Source organism: Sciurus vulgaris (genome assembly GCF_902686455.1).
Source record: "Sciurus vulgaris genome assembly, chromosome: 6".
Taxonomy (NCBI): domain Eukaryota; kingdom Metazoa; phylum Chordata; class Mammalia; order Rodentia; family Sciuridae; genus Sciurus; species Sciurus vulgaris.
In genome coordinates, this window is record NC_136466.1 from 110,445,597 (window position 1) to 110,468,345 (window position 22,749).

Below are 22,749 nucleotides of genomic sequence, written 5' to 3' on the forward strand. Positions count from 1 at the left end.
AATTCTTTCAACATATTTTTTTGAATCAGCAATGAATGTTCTAATTTGATAGTATGTTTATGATTATTTCTTTTGACTGTGCCAAGGGTCGAACCTAAGACTTCATACATACTAAGCAAATACTCCACCACTGAGCCACATCCAACCCTATTATTTCTTCGTATAGAGGTTTTTCCCACAGTAATGTAACACTTGGTATTTGTACTTGTGTGGGCCTATCAATTGTTTTCCCCCAGAAGATTTTGAGACATATATTTAGCATATCTAATTTTCCTTTAAAATATTTTAGTAATAATATTAGCATTGTGGCCATCCACATTAAAGAAGAAACATAAGTCATGTCTTTAAATGAAAATGCTTATTTAGTAAACTTATTGCTGAATTATGGAGAAGGATTTTTAGATTTGGAGATCTGAGATGAGCTCACTTTACAGATGAGTAATTTGAGGGGCAGTGAAATAAAATCTTAATTTTAAAAGAAGTTGGCTTTTTAAAACACTTTGGACAGAAAATATATACTTTTAATGTTAAATTGTTTCACCTTGTTATTTTTTTAACTCTTCATCTTATGACTATTATAAATGTGATGTGTACTTGTAAACAAATATGCATACCATTTAGTCATGTGGCTAAATTATTTCACTAATATAGTAACAAGCTTATTGCTTGAGGAACTTATCTGTTCAGTTATGTCACAGCTGTTTTAAACTTAGCGTTTAGAAGTGTTTTCCTTTTAAGTTACTTGTTGAAATGAGTTGTAATTGTGAATGGCAAGTTTTTAGGTGACATAGAGCTCTTAGGAGGTTATATTCCTGTGATGGCTCGAATAGAGTTCATGTGCAGAGAAATTTTGCTCTTTTTGCCTCTATATGTGCTTTATACTTGAAGATTTCAGTGCCAATCAGTTAGGGGGCAAAATGCTAATTAGAACAAGATCAAGGTGTTTACTTGTGTGAAGATGGCTGAAGCAGTAGTATTAATAGCACATCTGTTCAACACCCTGGCTTTTACATCTGCTCTTTCAGCCCTTTGAGAAGAAGGTAATACTGAAGAGTGGTTCAAAGTGTATGCTCTGCAGCCAAACTACTGAGGTTGATAATTTGTCTTCCTCACATTATTGAGGAAGTTGGCCTTCTGTAACTTTGGCCAGGCCTCAGTTAATAATATCTGTCTCAAGGTTTTAAGACTTAAATGCAGAAATACTTAAAAAAGCACGTATCAGCATTTAGTACATAATAATCATTTAGAAGATGTTAACTATTACAATATTGGTGGTGTGGTGTTGGTGCCAATTTGTAGAACATGGTTTGTATTCTAGTATTAAATTGCTTTTTGAAAATTTGTTAACTATATGTGAATTAAACTTTTTTTAAGTAAATCTAATTGTAAAATGCTTTTGGAAAATTTTATTTTGCCTTTTTTTAAGCTCACAGGTGAGTGAAAAACATAAGATGGCAATATTATATGAAAGTGGTCCCATGTATTATATTTTAAGGTCTAATTTTTAATTGGATATTTTTAGTGGCTAATACTTTGAGATCTATAATGTTTATATATGTTAACAAAGCTTTAGTATAGTGACATATGTAAACTAACTCTTAAACCAAATTAGTGGTTCTCAAAAAGGAGCAATTTTGCCTCCCTAGGAGATGTTTGGCATTACCTGGAAATACTTTTGTATGGGCAGTGGTGCTGCTAACTATCTTAACAGTGTACAGAGTAGTGCCCCACAACAAACAGTTATCCTTAAAATGTAAGTAGTGCCAAGGTTAAGAAATTCTTAACTATAATTTATAGTTTTTTTGTTGTTATCATTCGATTTTTTTTTTTTAACTGGTTTTAGCAAAATTAATTGGAATGTTGCAGTCAACCATTGAATAATAAATGTTTTTAAAATTATTGTTGTTGGAACATTTTGAGATGAAAACTACTTTAAAACTCATTGCTGTTCTTACTTTATTACAGATGAACCCACAAGATCATTGAGTGGCCTCATTTTGAAGAATAACGTGAAAGCACATTTTCAGAACTTCCCAAATGGTGTAACAGACTTCATTAAAAGTGAATGTTTAAATAATATTGGTGACTCCTCTCCTCTGATCAGAGCCACTGTAGGTAAGTTACATTACAAAAAGTTGACTTATCCTAATTGGATTCTTTTTAGAGGTGACAAATCATTTTCATAAGAAAATGATTTATTATGCATTCCATGTTAAATTATGATGGGGGCATTTTCATTACCATTTAAATTCTTTTGAAACAATGTTAACCATTACATTAAAAGCTTTCCCAGTGAGACCAAAGTCACTGATAGTTGCTAAATGAAAGTTAGTTCAAGTGGAGCATCAACAAATGATTTAGGCCTTTCCTTTGACTCTGCAAGTTGGAGTTCCTTATTGTCTGTCTTGTGTAATACTTTTACATGCAAAGAAAAGCCTGTTATAAAAACAATCTAAGTATAGAATTCTATATATTTACTATTTTTCCCTTTGTGTCTAATAATATTTGTCTTGTTCACACCTAATTCGATGGCAATTTTTTAGTCTTTTCAGAGTTTTTTTTTTTTTTTTTTTTTTTTTTTTTCCAGAAAAAGAACACCTTCTGTCAATTGTAATAAAAAGTTTATAATAACTGCTGTATACCAGTTTGGGAACACACAAAACTGGCTCTTAGCAAGCACACATATCAGTGGGTAGCAGTAGAAATAGGAAGTACTCCAGAGTAGCCTACTAATGGGCAGTGTTCAGCATGCCACAGGGTTAAGCAACTATATTTTATAAGGACCTGGAAAAGCTGCTGTTAATTTAGCAGGTTGGTTAAATGGAAGTCAGTTATACTCACTGAATTTCTTAGTTTTGTATATTTTGTCTTTTAGATTTGAAATGTACTGTTTGTCTCTTAAAAAGCAGAGATTCTGTGATTTCCCTCCAGTTAAAAAGAGTGCCATTGTTAACACTGACTTCAGATTTGATGGGTAGAGGATAATTATAGTTTGAAGAAAGGGATTTCTAGGTTACTCTAACATACCCCCATGTACCCTCTCAAGATTTCCCTCTTGACCTTGATAAAAAGAATGGTAGAATCTGTACTAGCCTTTTCTGTTTAAAATCAAAGAGATCCCCATACATGTGGTCACATGGGATTTGAAAAGAAGTAGGTTTCCTTAGAAGGCAATTCTGCTAAGAGGAAAGGAGAGGGCAGGGTTAGAGACAGGATCTCATTATTTCATCCAAACTACAGTACTTTGTGCCTTAATTTTGAAAGTAATAGTATTGGGAAGAGGAGAATTAATACTCCAGTGAGTGCTGGATTTTTTTTTTTTTTTTTTTAACTTTCATAAGGGTTTTTTGAATATGTTTGGAACTGGGTGTATGTTAGAATTATTTTTTCCTTATACTGATAATCAAACCCACAGTCTTGTTCATATTAAACACACACCCTACCTCCGAACTACATCCAATTGCCCAGAATTGTTTAAATACTTGAAAGTATCTTCTGACATCTTATTTGACATTGACATTCATAGCTGTAATTTTTGTTTCTTGGTATCTATTTGTAGAATATGAAAGATTCTTGGTGTTTTGGTTCTGGTTTATGTTATGTAAGTAAGTATCCTAATTGTGAGAGACCACTGAGTTTTCAGTATAGAAACCAATGAGGTGGAGTTTTGATTTAGTAACTTGTTTTACTCTGCTTCACTAAAAATGAGTGAATAAACTTCAGACATAACTGCAATATATTCCAAATGACACGTATCGATTTGATAAGAAATAAGTTTTGACTGTGAAGGTGAATGGTGTGGATGGAAATACAGATGAAACAGTGATTGAGCATGTATTAATGACTGTTGTTGAAGCTGGGTAGTAGATACTTTTAATTATTGTATTTCTTGACATGTACAGGTTGGACATCCCTTATCTGAAATGCTTGGAACCAGAAGTGTTTGAGATTTCACAAATATTTGGATTTTGGAATATTTGCATATACTTTATCAGTTATCATCCCTTTTCTAAAATTTGAACTGCTACAAAATCTGAATCTTTTTGGTTTTTGGTTTTTGTTTGGGTACTAGGGATTGAACTCAGGGTGCTTTACAACTAAGCTACATCCTTATTTTTAAGACAAGGTCTAACTAAGTTGCCGGGGCTGGCCTCAAACTTCCAATCCTCCTGCCTCAACCTCCTGATTCACTGGGATTACAGGCATACACCACTGCACGCAGCTCAAAATCTGAATCTTTGTGAGCATTCATAAAGTTTCAATTTTGGGTATTCAGATTAGGGATGCTCAATTTATATATTTAGATTTTCCATTTTTAAAAATGTCTGTGACATTAACTGGATAAAACAAAGCTATGAACTTAAAGTGGCTTGGCCAATTAAATTATCTGTTGTTGAATTAAAAATAAATGACTTTTGTTTTTTCCCTGTGCCCTTTTTTGATGCAGATTAGAAAAGGTGATGGTGAAGTAGGATTGACGTACAGAAATTCCTCCCAAAGAGGAGAGAGATTATTGGAGGAGGAGTGCACACTATTAATGATTCTAAAGTTGTGTAGTATGGCTTTTGTATCATCCAGAGCATCACCTCAGAATCATCAGGAATTCTTTTTATTTTTGATAAAGCCAATTTTTTTTTCTTAAGGAAAATTGATGAGCTTATTATAAAATATTGGCACTTTTATAATCTGGAAAGTTTCCTTATTCTTTTAAATTAGTTCTCATAAGAAAATAAGTAAATTTTTGTAGGTTTTGAAAGGTACATCTAAGAATTAAGAACTGACTTCACACGTCAACCTTAATAGAAAATTCTTGAGATGGGTATAATAGCATAAGCATACTATATTATTAAAGTAGGATCCTGTTTGTCTAGACCAAGGTTTTACAATCTCACTCAGCACTTGACATTTTAGATAATTCTTTGTGGTGGGCTGTTCTGTGCATTACAGGATAATAATTAGCATTTCTCATGTGTACCCATTGGATTCAAGTAACAGCCATACCCTCTGTCATGCCAGCCAAAGTGCCTCCAGGCAGTGCCAAATGTGCAAAAGGATAAGGATAAGGACCACATGGGGTTTGGGGGTTTTCTGTGTTTCGTTAGCACCTAAAACAATGCTATGATTGCACCATATTAAGAACTTAGTAAATATTTTACTTAAAAGATTTCTGATTATAAAAAAGCAAATTTGCCTTCTTGGCTTTTAATTTTTTTTTCTTTGAGACAAGATCTTACTATGTTGTCCAGGCTGACCTTCAACTCCAGGGCTTAAACAATCCTTCTGAGTCAGCCTCCTGAATAACTGGGACTACAGGTGTGCATCACTGTGCCCCACTTTTAAAAAAAAAAATTTTGTGGTCTTTACAGTGCATATCAAGACTCTTATTAAGGAAATATATTTGGGAGGGATCACATATTACTGTAATAATCTGGATCAATATAAAGTCTCACTAAAAAATGCATGGTTTGTTTGTAATTTTTACTATTTCAGTGAATTTCCTTTTATGTATGCTTATACCCTTTTGGGAAGTTTCTGTAGGATTAATTTGTAAAGTAGTATTTGGGGGTCCAAGTGTTTTACATTTAAGGTTTTATTAAGTATTGCCAAGCACTCTCGATTTTTATCCTATATTCTAAACACAGACTTTTCATTAGATTTTTTTCAAGAGTGGATAAGATTAAGGGGCAGATATTTGGAATTTTTCAGTTCGTCAACATTCTTTATTACTTTACTAGCAGAAAATAAATGTCAGTAGACTGTTATTATCAAGTTGTAGATTATGTCTAATCTTTATTAGTTATTGCTTGTTTGCAATCTTAAGACATGCTTAGTTTCTATTAAGGCAGATCCAGATAGTTTTCCTCAGTTCTTTTATGTTTTAACTTCAGGAAAGAAAGTTGGCAAGAAGGATTGGATCTTGCTGCCTCTGAATCTTAGTGAAGAACTATTTCATTGAGGTTTATATCTTAAAAATGTAATCAGTACATTGATCCTTACTATTTAAATTTTTTTCTTGAAAAGTGAACGTTTACCAACAGCTTAATTTATTAGTTATGTTTTTTCAGAACAACTGTCTCAAAACTAGAGGTGGAAAATTAAAAGTTTATACACACAGTGAGATTTGCTGTTCAGTGATAATTGAGTATTTACTTGAAGCCAGTCATTTTCTATATATCTCATTGAATTTTTAAGATAAGCCTAGGAAGGGAGTACATTTTCTTTTTTTGTTTTTACAAACTAGTTTTTGCAGTTTAAAATACTCATAACTTCATCTACTATCAGAGTTTATACTCGGGGTACTAAAAGATCCACAATCACCAAGCATATTACATATTACTAATGATATATTTATCAAGGCAGATAAAAATGTTAACACAAAACTTTTGTGTTACATTTTTGTGTATTTGCATAATCCCTATCACAACGCAGCTGTACAACACAGTTGAAATACTCCAGTCAGTCAAACGACATGATCAGTCAGCATGTGCCACCCAACCTCCAAGATCGAAGATCGCCTTTCTGGCGATTCATCTTTGATCCAGTAAGTGGGAACTGTTGTAGGAGTTTGTAGCCTATCTACCTGAGGGGGAGTGTTGCAAATTGCATTAACATGTAAAATTATTCTCAATTGATGATCAACTACTTTACTTTTCTCAGCCATGGTCCTCAGCTTGGATTCCATATTGTCAGGGAGCTATTCTTAGCTTCTTCAGAATTTTTTATTTGAACTTAACAGACTTATAAACTTATCACCTGGTGATAAGTGCTAGTAATGACATTTTGTTCTATTTTTTTCTTACTCTTCTGGTGTGTAATTTTTGTGAATTAGAGTACATTTTAAGTAGTGGAGCCATCTTGGTATTATTGAAGAAAAGCAGGTTCTTAATAATAAAAAGCAACAACTTAGAGGGTGAATTTCTGGGAAACAAGATTAGAAACATCTGATTTATGCTGTGTTTTTTTTCCCATAGATAGGTTTTGGTGATATGGGGGTTGGTGAGTGTTGCTCACATGGTGCTATTTAACACAATGTAAGTCAACTTTCCTAAAAATGTGTATTTTCTTTCAAGGTATATTGATTACAACCATTGCCTCCAAGGGAGAATTGCAGAACTGGCCTGACCTCTTACCAAAACTCTGTAGCCTGTTGGATTCTGAAGATTACAACACCTGTGAGGTAAGAACATTTGCTTCTTACAATTTACTGTATTTCCTACAAGGAAATACCTTGTTTTTCTACTCAAATTATTCTTGGGTATTACATGTATGCAATAAAGTTATTATCAATCAGTTGATGTGATTATGTTCATGTCTAAAAATAGACTGAAACTTGCCAAATTCCCAGACCATGAGTATTTTCTTAGCTTCTCAGACCATTTTTATGTTTAAAAAGATCTGAGGCATGTCCTATTTGGTCTAGTTTTAATCATACTTTAATTCTGATCTTGTTTTTTTGCTTGATCAAGTCAGTGGCAACCTTTTGATTTGGAAAGGTAAAGAGGAAGTCCATGAATTTCTTCTCTTACTGTTTCTGCTGTTAATAAGTACTTCTAAAGTATCTTGTTTCACTAGCAGGCTTCCAGTTTGAGCAGAAATCTATTTTAAGTGAAACCATTTTTAGTGTTTAGACTCTTTAAAGCAGTAACTCCTTCCTTTTCAAACAGTAGCAGGGCTTATGAACAGGGCAGGCATAAAAATAGCCTAACAGTAAGGAATCAGATAGTTTTATGGCTTAAACTGTCTTAGGGAGGAGGAAATAGGTAGAAAAGGTAGGGAGAAAAAAGTGTTAGCAAAGTAGTTGGGATACCTCAGTTTTCTCTCCCCCTTTAGAAAACAAAAAAAAATTACAAAGGCACACACAAATTCCTTGGAAATACACTGATAAAATTACAGGAAAAGTAATATTTAGTAAACCATAAAATAGTTGATTCTATTTAAATATTACTTTGGTATGATGGTAAACATAAAAGATGAAGATTTTAAACAAGAATTTTCCAAGAATTAAAAAAATATATATTTTTTAGTTGTAGATAGACACAATACCTTTGAATAAATGTTTTTTTTTATCTGTATTAAAGATGTGGACTTTCCAGATGTAGTTGTGAAGAGATTGCTAAATGTTCTTAGTTGAAACTTGATTTTTCTTGTTGGCATCATAAGTAACAAGGTCACATTTAATTTGACTTCAATATATGGAACTAAAGCTTTTTTTTTTTTTTTTTTTTGCGCGGTGCTGGGGATTGAACCCAGGGCCTTGTGCTTGCAAGGCAAGCACTCTACCAACTGAGCTATCTCCCCAGACCAGAACTAAAGCTTTTTTCAAAAAAACTCTTAATATTCAACGGAAAGCTGTTTTATTATGATAGTTAAAATTCCAGATATTTAATGTGTTAAATCTAAGACTAAAATTTTATATTTTTAATTAAATTATAAACTTATATTTTCAAGTTTCTGTTTTGATGCATTATAAACTCTGAAAGGATATTGGGTAATTGCCTTAAAAGACTAATTTCTGTTGGGCTATCTGTAAATAAATTTTAAGTGATGTTAACTTCTTTATGTCCTTCCAAAAGAGAAGTCTTACAGTGGTTACATAAAATTCTGTGAAAATGTAGATATTCAGTGATATGATTTATTTTAAAATTGAATAATATGTGGATTTTAGAAAGCAGCATTTTATGTGGGCTGAGAACGTTGATGCATAAAATTAGGCAATATTCCTGTTGGCTTTTAAATGCCTTTGTTTTGAATGAATTCCAATAATTTAAAATATGTATCTTTTACAGGGAGCATTTGGTGCCCTTCAGAAGATATGTGAAGATTCTGCTGAGATTTTAGATAGTGATGTTTTAGATCGCCCTCTCAACATCATGATTCCCAAATTTTTACAGTTCTTCAAACACAGTAGCCCCAAAATAAGGTATTTATATGGCCGATATTAATTTATAAACTCTGATATAGGCCTGACTTCTGCCCTATTTTGTATTACCTGATATTTTTGTGATTAGCAAAAGATTCTGGGCCAGGTATATTGGTGCTCATCTGTAATCCCAAAGACTTAGGAGACTGAGGCAGGAGGATCACAAGGTCACAACCCACTTCAGGGGCTTGGTGAGACCTTGTCTCAAAAAGGGCTGGTGTTGTTGCTCAGTGATAGACCACCCCTGGATTTAATCCCTAGTACTGTCCCCCTCCCCCCCCCCCAAAAAAGAAAAATATATATATATGTAATGTTCCACAAAGGAAAATTTTAATAAGTTGAAATTTACTGCTTTAATAACAAATCTCACAAATCGTTGACTCTTAATGGTGAAAATTTCCATTAAATATGATAGAGATTTCTACCTTCTACTTAGTTAATTACATTCACAGTATTTAACAGCCATTCTCTTACAAGTCTTTTCATTTAAGACAGATTTAGTTGAGGGGGTTGGGGGTGTTTTTTGTGGTTGTAAGTTTTTTAGAGTTATCAGTCTTCCTGAGTTCAAATACCTTCATTTGTGGCTGTGTTACAAAAATTCCTGCAGCTTAATATTTACATATTTTTGTCCATTAGAGGCAGACCACATTTTCTGATGTAATACTGTGAGCTCTTGGAGCTTTTCAACATATGTTATCTTCTTTTCCCTTCTACCACTGTTTTCATCTTCAATGACTGGCCTATTTTCTGCTTTTCTTCATCCTCTGATAATTAAACTGATTAAATTTTAATGAAAATATATACTTTTAGTTCAGGAATTTTACATCTAATTATGGGGGGGAAAGCGTTTTAAGCACAAAGGTAGCAAAACATTTTATTATACCTTGAAATCACATAGTAGGCTTGCTTGGCTAATCCTGAAATTAACCTGATCTGTCTTGATCACCTCTATCTCTAGTTCCTAGAACAGTACCTGGCATACAGTTATCAAAATATTATATTTAGGAACATGTAAACTAACAGGTTAAGTTTGTTGCCATCAGTTGTCCTATCAAGCTATAAACGTGATGTCTTTGTTTTAATTGTTGAAGTGTATGAGGCTCCATAACTTGACCAAATGTTCCCCAAGCTGCTGTACAAGTTTGTTTTGTTTTGTTTTTTTCTTTTTTTTGTAATCCAGTGTGTGATTTTTTTCTAACTTGTTTCTGTGGAAGACATTGTTCTTTCTTTAATTGTTGGTTACTTTGGTTTTTGCTATATTTGTTGGTGCTTCATGGTTTTATGTAAAATAATCAAATATCACATTACTATTTAAATGAAAATCATTGCCTGGAGGCACTTGCTCAGGGGTCCAAGAGCATGATATTTATTCCATAGACAAACTATTAATTGGGCTTCAAAATTCCAAACTGTATTCCCAAGGATTTTGGTATCAGCAATGTTACAAAGGGGTTGTAGGAAATATATATATCTTAAATCCTGTTTTTTTCTCTTTCCTTTATACTTAATCTTAATTTCGTTTACTCTTCTTTGTAAGTAGTACTTAATTGTGTCATGCTTAGAGTGAAAATTATTTAATAAATGGGTGTTTGTGGTAGTGTCATGTGTAACTATTATTTGATCATTTTATTTTGTAGATGGTCATTTGATAAAAACTTTATAGTTCAGCAGTACAGAAATGGTTCCATTTAGTCAATGCTAATGATTACCTACTTGGGATTCTATTTTACATGGTTAGAATTTTTCCTTTTGATTTATATTTGGGATTATCTGCTGTGTATTTTAGCTGTGCATTAATACTCATCTTTATATAAATGTTTGCAATTTATATTTTAACAACTTATGAAGTTTGGTATTTACTGTGTGCTCTTAAAAATGTTGTCCCCTCTTCATATAATTGTTTGGAACTTGGAAAATGAAGAGATGGAGTATAGATTAAATTTAAATCTTGACTATACTTCCCTTGCATTTCTTTCTAAATAATTTTATCACATTTATACACAAATTGTGTATCAGTTTGTTCTTGGGATTGTAAAAATGGCTTTGTGCTAAATGAAATCTCTGGTGACTATTTAGTATTATGTTGCTAAGATTCATTCATATAATGTCACTATAGCTGATTTGTTTTGACTGTTGTGCAATATTGCCTTTCATGACAAACAATTCACGTACACTTTGCCCCCGTCAGCCTTTGGGTGGCTTATAGGTTTTTGCTACTGCTAATAGTTCTGCCAGTACCAAAGTTCAGAACAGGTTGTACCAATTCATACTCTTTATTAGTGAGATTTAAAAGATTTCTGTGGATACACATGTTCAGCATTTGGTATTGTCACACTTTAAATATTGCTAATCAAATATAAAATATCATTGTATTGCTAGTGTACTTTTCTATCATTGCAGAATGGTAGATATCGTACTCTGTTACTGGTCCTATGCATTACCTTTTTCTGTTGTCCTTTTTTCCTGTTGGGTTGTGTTCCGTTGACACACAGAAATTTTCAAGTTGAGACTTTGATGTTTAATAGATTAATATATCCGGTGTCTCTAGGGATGTGCTGTTAGATGGGAATTTTTTTTTTTTTTTTTTTTTGAGACAGGTTCTTCCAGTATTGCTCAGACTGGGCTCAAGTGATCCTCCTGCCTCCTCCTGTGTAGCTGGAACTACATAGGTTTGTGCCACCTCACCTGGCTCAGGAGTAGGAATGTGTTCCTTTTTTTCCATTTGAATAACAATTTTTTGCACATTCATAAAAATAATTTTTTCTTCTCATTGATTTAAAATCTCAATTATGTGCAAAATTTTATATATATATATATGGTCAGTTTATGGCTTCTCGGTTTTATTCTATTGCTATTATGTACATTGCTTCAACAACTTAGTTACTGGAATATTTTGCTTCAGCAAGGAAAGAAGTGAACAGATTAAACAAGGGGACATCAAATACTTTAGGATAAGTTTTCAACTTTTTAAGTTGTACTCTGAAATATCTTGATTTGGATGAACTATTTGGTAGTGCTATTACTATTTATAAGTAGTTAAATTTAAATTCTGTTCTGGAATTGAATGAAAATAATAAAGTCTATAGGTTTGCTTTTGTTTTATTTTTTTTGTTGGGGGTAACCAGAGATTGAACTCAGGAGCACTCCACCACTGAGCCACATCCCTTTATTTTATTTTATTTTATTTAGAGATAGGGTCTCACTGAGTTGCTTAGCAGCTTGCTTTTGTTGAGGCTGGCTTTGAACCCCCAGTTCTCCTGCCTCGGCCTCCCCAGCCACTGGGATTACAGGCTTGTGCCACAGCACCTGGCTAAGTCTATAGTTTTAAAACATGAATTTGTCAGTGGAAATAATCATAAGCAACTTCTTTGAAGAGTTTTGTCTAACAAAAATTGGTTTTTGAACACAGGCCAAGAAGTATTTGATCTAAATAAGCAAACACTGCAATTGAAAAGAACTGAAACATTCCATTTTGCAGAATTTACTCTGAGCTTACTAAATGCTTCAGCAGTTTCTACAATTTTTTTTTTCCCATCGTAAAAATAGGGGAGATACTTGTAGTACTAGTCTTTGCAGAATAGAGTATAAGTTTGCCTAACATGTGCGCACACACAGAAATTTTAAGTTCTAGATTTAAAAACGTTTAAAAAGTTACTTTCCTTATTAGTATTTTTCTTTCCTGTTTGCTTACTGTGTCAATGACTTAGCATTTATTTGCTTGTTTAGTTTAATCCCCACAATAAATGTATCAATTATGGTATTTTATAGATGAAACTTTAAATCATAACTGCTTACCTTGTGCCACACACTTAATGTGATTTGGCGGATCTCCTTATAACCTGAAATCTTAGATGTTTGGTCAGTAAATGGTTATGTTCTTGACATTACTGCTGAATCAAAAACCAGTAATTTTTGGCACAGCTGTTAAGACAAAGATAGGGCCTCATAGGCTTTATATTTTATAAAGGAGGCAAACAGGACAGACAGTAAGTAGTATAATTTCAGGTAGTGATGAATATAATGGGGGGAAAAGAGTAAAGTTGTGATTGTTTTTTGGGTTTTTTTGGTTTTGATTTTGTTTTTGCAATTGTTTGAAAGATCAGAGTAAGAACATTTTAGACAACAGCAAGTGAAAGGGCCCTGGAATTAAGATTAAACCTTTTAAAAGAGTAAAAGACCACTTTTCACTATAGCACCACAGGAATTAAAGGTAGAGGCTGGGGAGGAGGAGCCCTACTGTAAAGACTATCTAGCTAGTTCTTACGCATGGAGTCAAATTTCAGCTCATAGTCTGCAAGATCAGAATGATTTTTTTAAATGTATTTTAAAAGATTATAAAATCTTATGAAAAATTTTGTGAGGTGCATGAAGCTTAAAATATTTACCAATTAGCCTTTTGCAGGAAAAGTAGATTAGGTTTCATTGGAATAATCTGAAGTGTTTTTATTCGTGTATGTCAGACAGGTTGTAATAGGGTTTGACACATTAGAATTCAGGAAACCAACTAGGACATATGTAATAACTCTGGAAAGAGATCATGGTGTGCACTAGATAAGAAGTGAAGGTAGGAAATTGATTGGATTAAGTGTATTTGATCATGATACTGAAGGATTGAATTGGGTGTGCCACAACACACAGACCACTCTACATTATTGTTTCAAAAGGAATGCGTACTTTATTGAATAACCTGTAGCATATAAGTTGCTCCCCTCACTGAATCCTCTACTTTTTAGTGTTATCCACTATTAAAAATTTGCATGTCTTTGCAGACATTTTTGTTTACCTAGAAACACTAACATAGCTTTGTAACTTTCATTTTTTTCCACTTAGTATGTCATTCACTTTCTTTATTGATTATACAGGGATTTAACTCTTTTTAGTGGTTGTCCGTATGGATATGCATATACCAAAATATTTTTATGAAGGAATGTTTAATTTCTTGCTAGTCTTAGAAAAACCACACTGAGCATATGTTAAATTTCAAACTTTGTTTCTAGGTCTCATGCTGTTGCATGTGTCAATCAGTTTATCATTAGTAGGACTCAAGCTCTGATGTTGCACATTGATTCTTTTATCGAGGTAAGATTTGTCACTACCACGTTTGTTTTCAAGAATGTTAAATAATGCTAGTAGCATGTATTTTATAACTAATTTGTAATTATAAACTCAGTATTTGACTTAATATTTCTGGTAGTATTAAAATTGGATACAGTATAGGCTTTGTAATTTTTACTAGCTGAAAATAAAATTTTTTTCTGCTTGTGTTGTGATAGACATTGATTACATGGTGTATGTGTGTCTGTCTGTCTGTATTTAATATCTTGATACTTTAAAAGTTTTTCCATTAGTATATTATTCAGTTTGTATATGAAGTTTTTCCAGTATTTGAAACATGAAAAACTGGGGTTGGATAAAGTTGACCCAATAAAGAATCTCAAATTTTGGACCAAATGGACATAGTAATTATCTTTCATTCAACAGTGGGCTGCAAATGATGGTGGTCCTGTATAACCTCAGTATGTAGTAGACTGTACCATTTAGGTTTGTATGAGTGGACTGTGATGTGTGTATGGTGATGAAATTGCCTAGGGATACATTTCTCAGATTGTGTCCCCATGGTTAAGCAAGGCATGAATGGATTTCTGTTGTTTTTAATTTGCTTACATTGTAAAATTAGAGGTTTCAAGAAAAAAAAAATTGACTCAAATCTCAACAGGCAGCCCTAAAAAGACACTTTTTTGATAAAAGCATAGTTTTTGGCCATGAATCAGAAACAGTATACTTACTTTTCAAAACTTCTGGTGCTTGATAAAATTGAAGAGATTAAGGTTCCCTAGGCATCTTCCCTTCTATTTTCATCAAATGAAATTTAATCAAATAGTCTGTTTCTTTTCAGCTGTTCTTAAAAATTCTTTAGAGATCAGGCTGCTGATGATACCGTTAGGAAATTCTAGAAAGAGGAGGGGGGTTATGGGGGTCTTTTTTCTTTGCTTAATTTTTAAATGGATTGGTTTCTGAGTTTTTTTGTGGAGATGGGGGGGGGGGTTGTAGTTATTTTTGATACCAGAGATTGAACCCATGGGTGCTTTACCACTGAGGTATATCCCCAGTTCCTTTTATTCTTTGAGATAGGATCTTATTAGGTTATTAAGGCTGGCCTCAAACTTGATCCTCCTGCTTTAGCCTCCAGAGTCACTGGTATTACAGGTGTGTGTTACTATATCTGACTTGTTTTGGGGGGTTTTTGTTGTTTTGGTTTGGTTTGGGTCTTTTGATACTGTGTCTCAATGTGTTGCCCTCAAATTGTTGGGCTCAATTGATCCTTACCTCCATCTCCCAAGTAGCTGGGATTACAGGTATAGACCTCTGCCCCTGGCTCTTTTTGAGCCCCCTGCCCCTAGTTTTATGCATGCAAGGTGTTTTCAGTATACTTTGAATAGAGATAATATAGTGTTCTGTGTGGTGTTAGAAATCTTGGATAGGGGCTGTGGTTGTAGGTCAGTGGTAAAGCGCTTGCCTAGCATGTGTGAGGCCCTGGGTTCAATCCTCTACACCACATAAAAACAGATAAAATAAAAGTATAAAAAAATACAATAACATTTTTTAAAGTCTTGGATAAACTGCCTAGTTTCCATCCTTAGCTCCTTAGCTTTGTAACTGTGTGACCTTGAGCATTTAATTTAACTTATGTAACATTTTTCTACTTTATCATCTGTAAAATGAGACTAATAATTGACTTATGTTATTACAAAGCTAGTTGCTATAAATACATTAGAACAGTGCTCACAACAAAACAAGCTCCTTGTGTTTGCTGTTATATTTAGAGGTAATAGTGGTATCTGTTGTAATTTTAGTAGCATTTCCTTACAGTATTCTTTCACAGCTTAACAAAAGAAACAGTGATAGATACGCCAGTATCTTACAAGGAAATATAATTTAGAATAAAAAATTCTCTTCTGGACATAAAAATTTCTCAGGACTGTACTCAGTGAGTGGGTCAAGAACATTTCCTGGCATTTCATGCTTTTCATTACTGATAAGTACCATAGTAACACATCTTTGCTGCGTGATGATCAAATGGTAAACCTCGAGAGGAAATGCTGGCACATAGTGGGCCTTCAGTAATAATTTGCTAAATGAATTAGACTATTCATTTTCTTTAATTATCTTTCTTCAGGGGTTGATGTCATGTCAGAATGTTAATGAAAAGCGTATTTGTTATCAGTACATAATACCTTGGCAGATCTGGGTGTTCATTCAGTGATAGTAGTAATGAAAATAATGGGTACAGGGTGATTAATTGAACACATAACACCATCACCCTCCAGCCCCATTCCTATTCTCTAGAGGTAAAAATGAATTAAATAGAAAAATTTAATGAAGGGTACTTGTGTAATATGTAAGTAGCATCTGATGGGAAGAGTTTTCTTCTCTGGCCCTATAAAGTATCTGTGATTAAATCTGCAGAATTTTGAGTGTCAGATGTAGGAGCAGAACTTAGGGAAATTGAAGTTTATAATGTGTTACTTGACCCAGTGTCGCAATTAATCATTGCACTTCTCTTTGGTCTTTCTCTGAGTCAGATTTCATGTTCTGGGGAAGGAGGAGGGAAAGGAAAGGGGAAATAATAGGGAGTGATACTGGCCAAATTTTATTGTTATAATGTGTGCATGTATGAGTATATAATGACAAATCTCATTATGTACAACTATAATGCACCAATAAAAACTATGAATTTCAGGTTTTTTTTTTTTTTTAAGACATTTTGTGATTTCCTGAAAAAAAGACATTGGGACACATTGGATTTTGTGTTTTTTTGTTTTTATGATAATTTTTACTGCTTTCAATATGTGTAGATAAAAGTTCTTGAGTGATTGGAGGAAAGCTTCATGTTTTTTCACATCCCCGTTTGCAACCTTTATAAGAAAGAACTTTGAATGGAAGGAAACTTGTTAGTAGTGAAGTTAAGGTGGACATAAGATTCTAAACAAGCCCAATTCGGATTCCTCACTGACTAGGCCTACCATTACTTAGGGATTACTGGATGTCTGCTTTTCCTCCAGAGTTTTATGGCTTTTGTAGGGCAGAGAACTAACTGTAGGATTTTCACGTAGCAAAATCGTGTCCTTATGGTATTTAACAGTAATTGCAAACTATTTTAAATTGTCGGGAAATGTTCTTGCCCTCACTGAGAATAGTCCTGAAGAACTTTTATCTCCAGATAAAAGATAAATAAATCAGAGAGAATTTAATTTCTTCTAAATTGTGTTTCTTTATAGATGCTGTCATGTCTGTCATTGGTGACCCTCCCTTATCCTCTGTTGATTTCCAGTTCCTTATCTGTAAAATCGAACCTTGGAATTGTGAAGATTGAGTGAAATAATCCATTTTCCATTCATACATTCTTTTTTACCTTGTAGAGGAACTTGTGAGGAATAGCTTAAGATTGATTGCTGTAACTACTATTAAAATTGTTTTTCTAGTAGTTGACTTGGTGAACAGCAGTGTAGGGTTAGGTTGTTACCTCTGCTTCTGGGTGCCCTGTGTCCTAATGATACTGTTTTGTTCTTATAAGCTAAAAATTAACTCAAACAGCTGATTATACTGTAAAAGAATGATTTTTCATCTGTTATCAAAATCATAATCTTTAGCAGTTATTCTACATTTGTCTTATCTAATACTAGAGGCCATTTGATTCAGTCTTTTTTTTTTTTTTTCAAGGTTTCTTTAAAAATCACCAGTTTGCAGAATTCTTTTTATTGTATATAAACCTTTCTAATACATTGGAATTTTTTAACCAGAAAAAAAATACTGTGTTTCTCATGCAATAGAATCTCTTTGCATTGGCTGGTGATGAGGAACCAGAAGTACGAAAAAACGTGTGCCGGGCTCTTGTGATGTTGCTTGAAGTTCGAATGGATCGCCTGCTTCCTCACATGCATAATATAGTTGAGGTAACACAGGCAACTTTAAAGACTTTCCTCATTGTTCCCTCAAGAAAAATAATGGACACGAAATACATAATGTGAAACAAGTTTTCTAATTTATATAACACATTAGGGGGGGCTATAAAATTAATTATGATTTTATCTTAAATTAGTTATCTTTATGGTGATTCTTATTTCATAAGATTTGAGATACTATAGGAGGAAGTTATTTAAAGGAGTAGAGAGCTTATAATAGTGATAACCAGGAAATATTTATATTGAGTTTATTAAAAGGGAGTTAGACTAAATAAGCAATAAAACTTTGGGAGATAATTAGCATATTCTTGGGTTGTTCGAGTTGAAAATGTAAAAATTTCTTCCTACACATTACTGGTAAAAATTTATCTGATTAACTGTGACTTATGAAAAGATACTGACAAATTTTAGTTTCTATAGACCATTCAGATTTTTAAAAGCTCTCTCTGTGTAACTTAAAGTATTTATTAGGAAATTTTAAGTACATCAATCACAGTTTAATCATCATGAAAGAGGAAGGGAATATTTAATAACAAGATAGTTATTATTTTAAAAAATTTTTTGTTTAGGCAGTACTCGGTATGGCTAGAGTCACACCTGTACCATCTTTCCAGATTGCTGAGTGTATTTGTACATGAATATTATATTGCCTTGCAAGTGTGTTAAGGAGTATGTTATATAAAGCCTCCCTTTCACTTTCAAAGTTCCGTATCATGTGAAGAGAGAGGATCCTTAAGAAATGTTAGAGGGCTTATTATCATGGTATGCAGCAACTTCTGTTCCTCAAACATTAGGAAAGGTAGTTATAGAAATGAGGAAATGTATCAGCGTCTGATTGGGATAAATGATGTTTTCTTTGAAACTCTTCTGTGAAGAGCCAGGTGGGATTGGTTAAAAGATAAGTGAGAGTTTGGCATTAATCAAAAAGTTAAGAAATTTTATCACTTGCTTAGGTAACAGCTGGGGAGCCAAATTTATAATGTTACAGTTCTTTATTTAGAAATACTCAGCATAGGAGTCGGACATGATATGGCATAATATGACAACTGTTGTGTTGCCTTATTTTGTCATGTGAGGCATTTGAATCTAGAAGAGGATTATGTGGTAGGAATTCATTAGTTGGCTCCTGAGTTCAACTTCAGGCACATTGGAAAATCACAAGTGAATTTGGTTTGATATGTTCAGAGGACATAAAATTATTTTGTTAAACTACAAATTGTAGTCATGCTAAGAAATGTTACTACTTTCCAAATTTAAAAAGAATAATATTAATTCAAATATGTAAATACCAACTTGAAATATGTGAAAGTCTATCTATACTATGAGGCAACCTAAGTAGTTGTTAAAAAAAATTCTCCATTTTAAGAAAAGTATAGAGTTGGGGTAGAGCACTTGCTTAGCAATGTGTGAGCACTTGCTTAGCATGTGTGAGGCACTGGGTTTGATTCTCAACACCACATATAAATAAAGTAAAGGTCTATTGACAACTGAAAAAAAATATTTTAAAAGTATCATGGAATTCTGTATTGTTTTGTTTTTGAGTGACAATATTTGATTAACATTCATGTTTAAAAACTCAGTGGTTTCATAAAGTAAAATATATAAAAACAGATGAATAATGTATGCAGTGAATACATTTCATTGGGCAACATTCAAATAACAGTAGTTCTTAAATTTAGGAGCATTTTAGAATCACCTAGGAACCTTTTTTTAAAAAATCTAAAAGCCTAGATTGAAAACCACAATAAAGAGCAAGGCTATTGCAAAGGTCTGGTACAGGCCTGAGTTTATATTAATTATTAATTTGCATGGTCTAAACTGATTAATATTAAGAATTCTTTCTACAGTACATGCTACAGAGGACTCAAGACCAAGATGAAAATGTAGCTTTAGAAGCCTGTGAATTTTGGCTTACTTTGGCTGAGCAGCCAATATGCAAAGATGTACTCGTAAGGCATCTTCCTAAGTGAGTATTCCTGCTTGTAAATGCTGCTTTGTTCTTAAATTTAATTTCTTAACAGTGATTCTTCATGTTTATATTTTTATAAAATTCACTTTTCTGCCATCAGAGAGTGAGGTTCAAAAGAAGTCAGGCTTAATTTTACTATATAAAGGTATTTTCAAGATCCTCTTTAGAATTGCATGATTAATAAATTAGAATATTTTAATTGATAATTAATCATGAATAATTTATGGCATAATTCTCTTTTTCAATAATACTTCTACTTTGTGGACCCCAGGACAGAATTTTTTTCCCCAAAAGATGATATCGACTAATTGAGATGCTGCAAAATTTTATTGTTGTCTATTTTTAACTCAAAATAGTTAATTTTTAAAACTGTGACTTTTAAAAGTAATCCTTTTTTGAAAACAAAGTAATACAGGCTCATGGAAGAAAATTGCAGAAAACTTTTCACTACCCCGAGTCATTACTATATTTTTGATGTGTATTTTTTAATGTTATTTTTTCCTTGTGAGCACCTTATACCAAATACGGAGCATTTGGGAAAGAATTAGATTTGATAATGTATAATGTGCTTAAAATTGCTTCTCACATATAATTAATGCTTTAGAATTTGATCAGTTTTAAGGTTTGCTCTTTTCAGTTTTTGTATGTTGAGCACTTTATTCCGTATCATTAGTCTTTAACACTTCAATGACTCTACTATTCTATATCATAGTGTACACTGTTATATCCACATACTATGTACACACTTTTTCTCATTGATCATTTGTTGGCTTTTTTCCCCCAGTCATAAATAATCCTGGAGTAATCATCTTTCTTTGTCATAAGTGATTATCTTTCCGTTGGAATTTCTGGAGTGGTTTTTAACCAAAGTTTATGAGCGATTTTTTTTGGGGGGGGGGGGGGGGTACTGGGGATTGAACCCAGGGCCTTGTGCTTGCAAGGTGAGCACTCTACCAACTGAGCTATATCCCCAGCCCCAGTTTATGAGCATTTTAAAGTTCTTTGTAAATATTCCAAATTGTTTTCTAGACAATTTATATCTGGTTTAATATTTGTGGAGTTTCAGATGGTTCTGTTACCTGGATGCTCAAAGATGATAATATTACCAGTGGTTGTCTCATTGCTTTTATTAGTAATCATAAAATTGTTAACACTTCTTGTTCATATTATTGAATTTCTTTTTCATGAATTGATTTCCCTATAGATTGATTCCTGTGTTAGTGAATGGCATGAAGTACTCAGATATAGATATTATTCTGCTTAAGGTAAGGAAACTTCTGATAAATAGGGAAGATGATTTTTATATTTATACCTGGTAGATTTTTAAAATTTGGCCCATAAACAGTTATTTAAAATAAGCCCTGTGTAAATAGGCTTCCTGTTGCATATAATAGGCTACAGAAGTTCAAAGAAAGAACAATGAATTTAGATTGTTGTAAATTCTAGCTTAATTAGTATTAGTGACAGTAGGGTTATCATTAATTTATCTTTGATTTAAATTTCTTAGAGTTTATTTAAAATTATTCTTAAACATGCTGCTCTGAATTTAATTCCATTACACTTAGATTGTACCAGCTCATGGAAGTCAATATATAATGCAGGTAAAGGGCCTGATAGGCTAACAGGTTTTATATGTTAATCTTTTCTCCCTTTCACAAGGAACTATTTTCTGCACAGGGAAGTAGTTGTTGACCGTGAAGTATGCTTCAAAATCCTGTGCATTCTGGACACTGGCACACACTTTATAATCCCAGGTTTACAAGTTCAAGGCCAGCATAAGCAACTTAGACCCAGTCTCAAAAATTTTGGGGAGAACAGATGTGAGTCAGTAGTAAAGTACTTGCTGAACATGTGTGAGACCCTGGGGTTCAATCCCCTGTACTGCAGAAAACAATCCTTTGCATGACCCCATCCCTGGATTTTCTGATTTTTTTTTTTTTTTTTTAACTTATGTACATACATATCACTAGCTTTAATGAATATCACCAAAAATTTCACTTTGAAAATAAATAAAACAGGGTGATGTTGAAGAAGATGAAACGATTCCTGATAGTGAACAGGATATAAGGCCACGTTTTCATCGATCAAGGACCGTGGCTCAGCAGCATGATGAAGATGGAATTGAAGAGGAGGATGATGATGATGATGAAATTGATGATGATGATACAATTTCTGACTGGAATCTAAGTAAGTCTGAGAAGGAAAAATACAGTTGCCCACTTTGATACCAATTTTATTGAGCTATAAAGTACATTACTTAGTAGGTATTCACACAGCTATCAGCCATCACCGTCATCAATCTTAGGACATTTTTCATCATTTAAGGAAGAGACCTCAACCCCATTATCAATCATTCCCCATTTTCCCCCAACTGTAGACAACTACCAATTTATATTCTATTTCTGTGAAATCTGCCTCTTAAGACATTTCATGTAAATGGAGTGATCCTTTCTGTGTTCTTCCACTTATGGTTTCAGGGTTCATCTATGTCATAGCATATGTGAATACTTCATTCCTTTTTATTGTAAAATAATATTCCATTTGGATACCATGTTATTTTTTTATTCTTCATCTGGTAGACATTTGTATTTCCCTTTTTTGGCTATTGTGAACACTGATTCCATGAACATTCACATACATGTTTTTGTGTGAATGTGTATTTTCATTCCTCTTAAATACAAGCCCAGGAGTGAGATTGCTGGATCATGTGATTACCATTTATTTAACCTTTTGAGAAACTGCCAATATGTTTTTCCAAAGAGACAGCACCATTTTATTTTCCCATCAGCAGTGTCTGAGGGTTTCAGTTCTCCACATGCTAATACTTGCTATTACATCTCTTTTTTACTGTAGCTATTCTAATGAAGATAAATCGGTATCATTGTGCTTTTGGTTCA

General features: G+C 33.1%; 1 protein-coding gene across 4 annotated transcripts in view; it reads left to right on the forward strand.

Moving 5' to 3' along the window:
• TNPO1 (transportin 1) overlaps positions 1–22,749 on the forward strand; it is a 79,564-nt gene that overhangs the window by 35,228 nt on the left and 21,587 nt on the right. For all 4 annotated transcript variants that reach the window (XM_079146110.1, XM_079146107.1, XM_079146109.1 and 1 more), the window contains exons 4-11: positions 1,966–2,115; positions 7,071–7,177; positions 8,787–8,920; positions 13,918–13,999; positions 17,752–17,874; positions 19,731–19,849; positions 21,057–21,117; positions 21,871–22,039. In XM_079146110.1, coding sequence (XP_079002236.1) covers positions 1,966–2,115; positions 7,071–7,177; positions 8,787–8,920; positions 13,918–13,999; positions 17,752–17,874; positions 19,731–19,849; positions 21,057–21,117; positions 21,871–22,039 — 945 coding nt within the window. The remainder of the gene's footprint in view (positions 1–1,965; positions 2,116–7,070; positions 7,178–8,786; positions 8,921–13,917; positions 14,000–17,751; positions 17,875–19,730; positions 19,850–21,056; positions 21,118–21,870; positions 22,040–22,749) is intronic.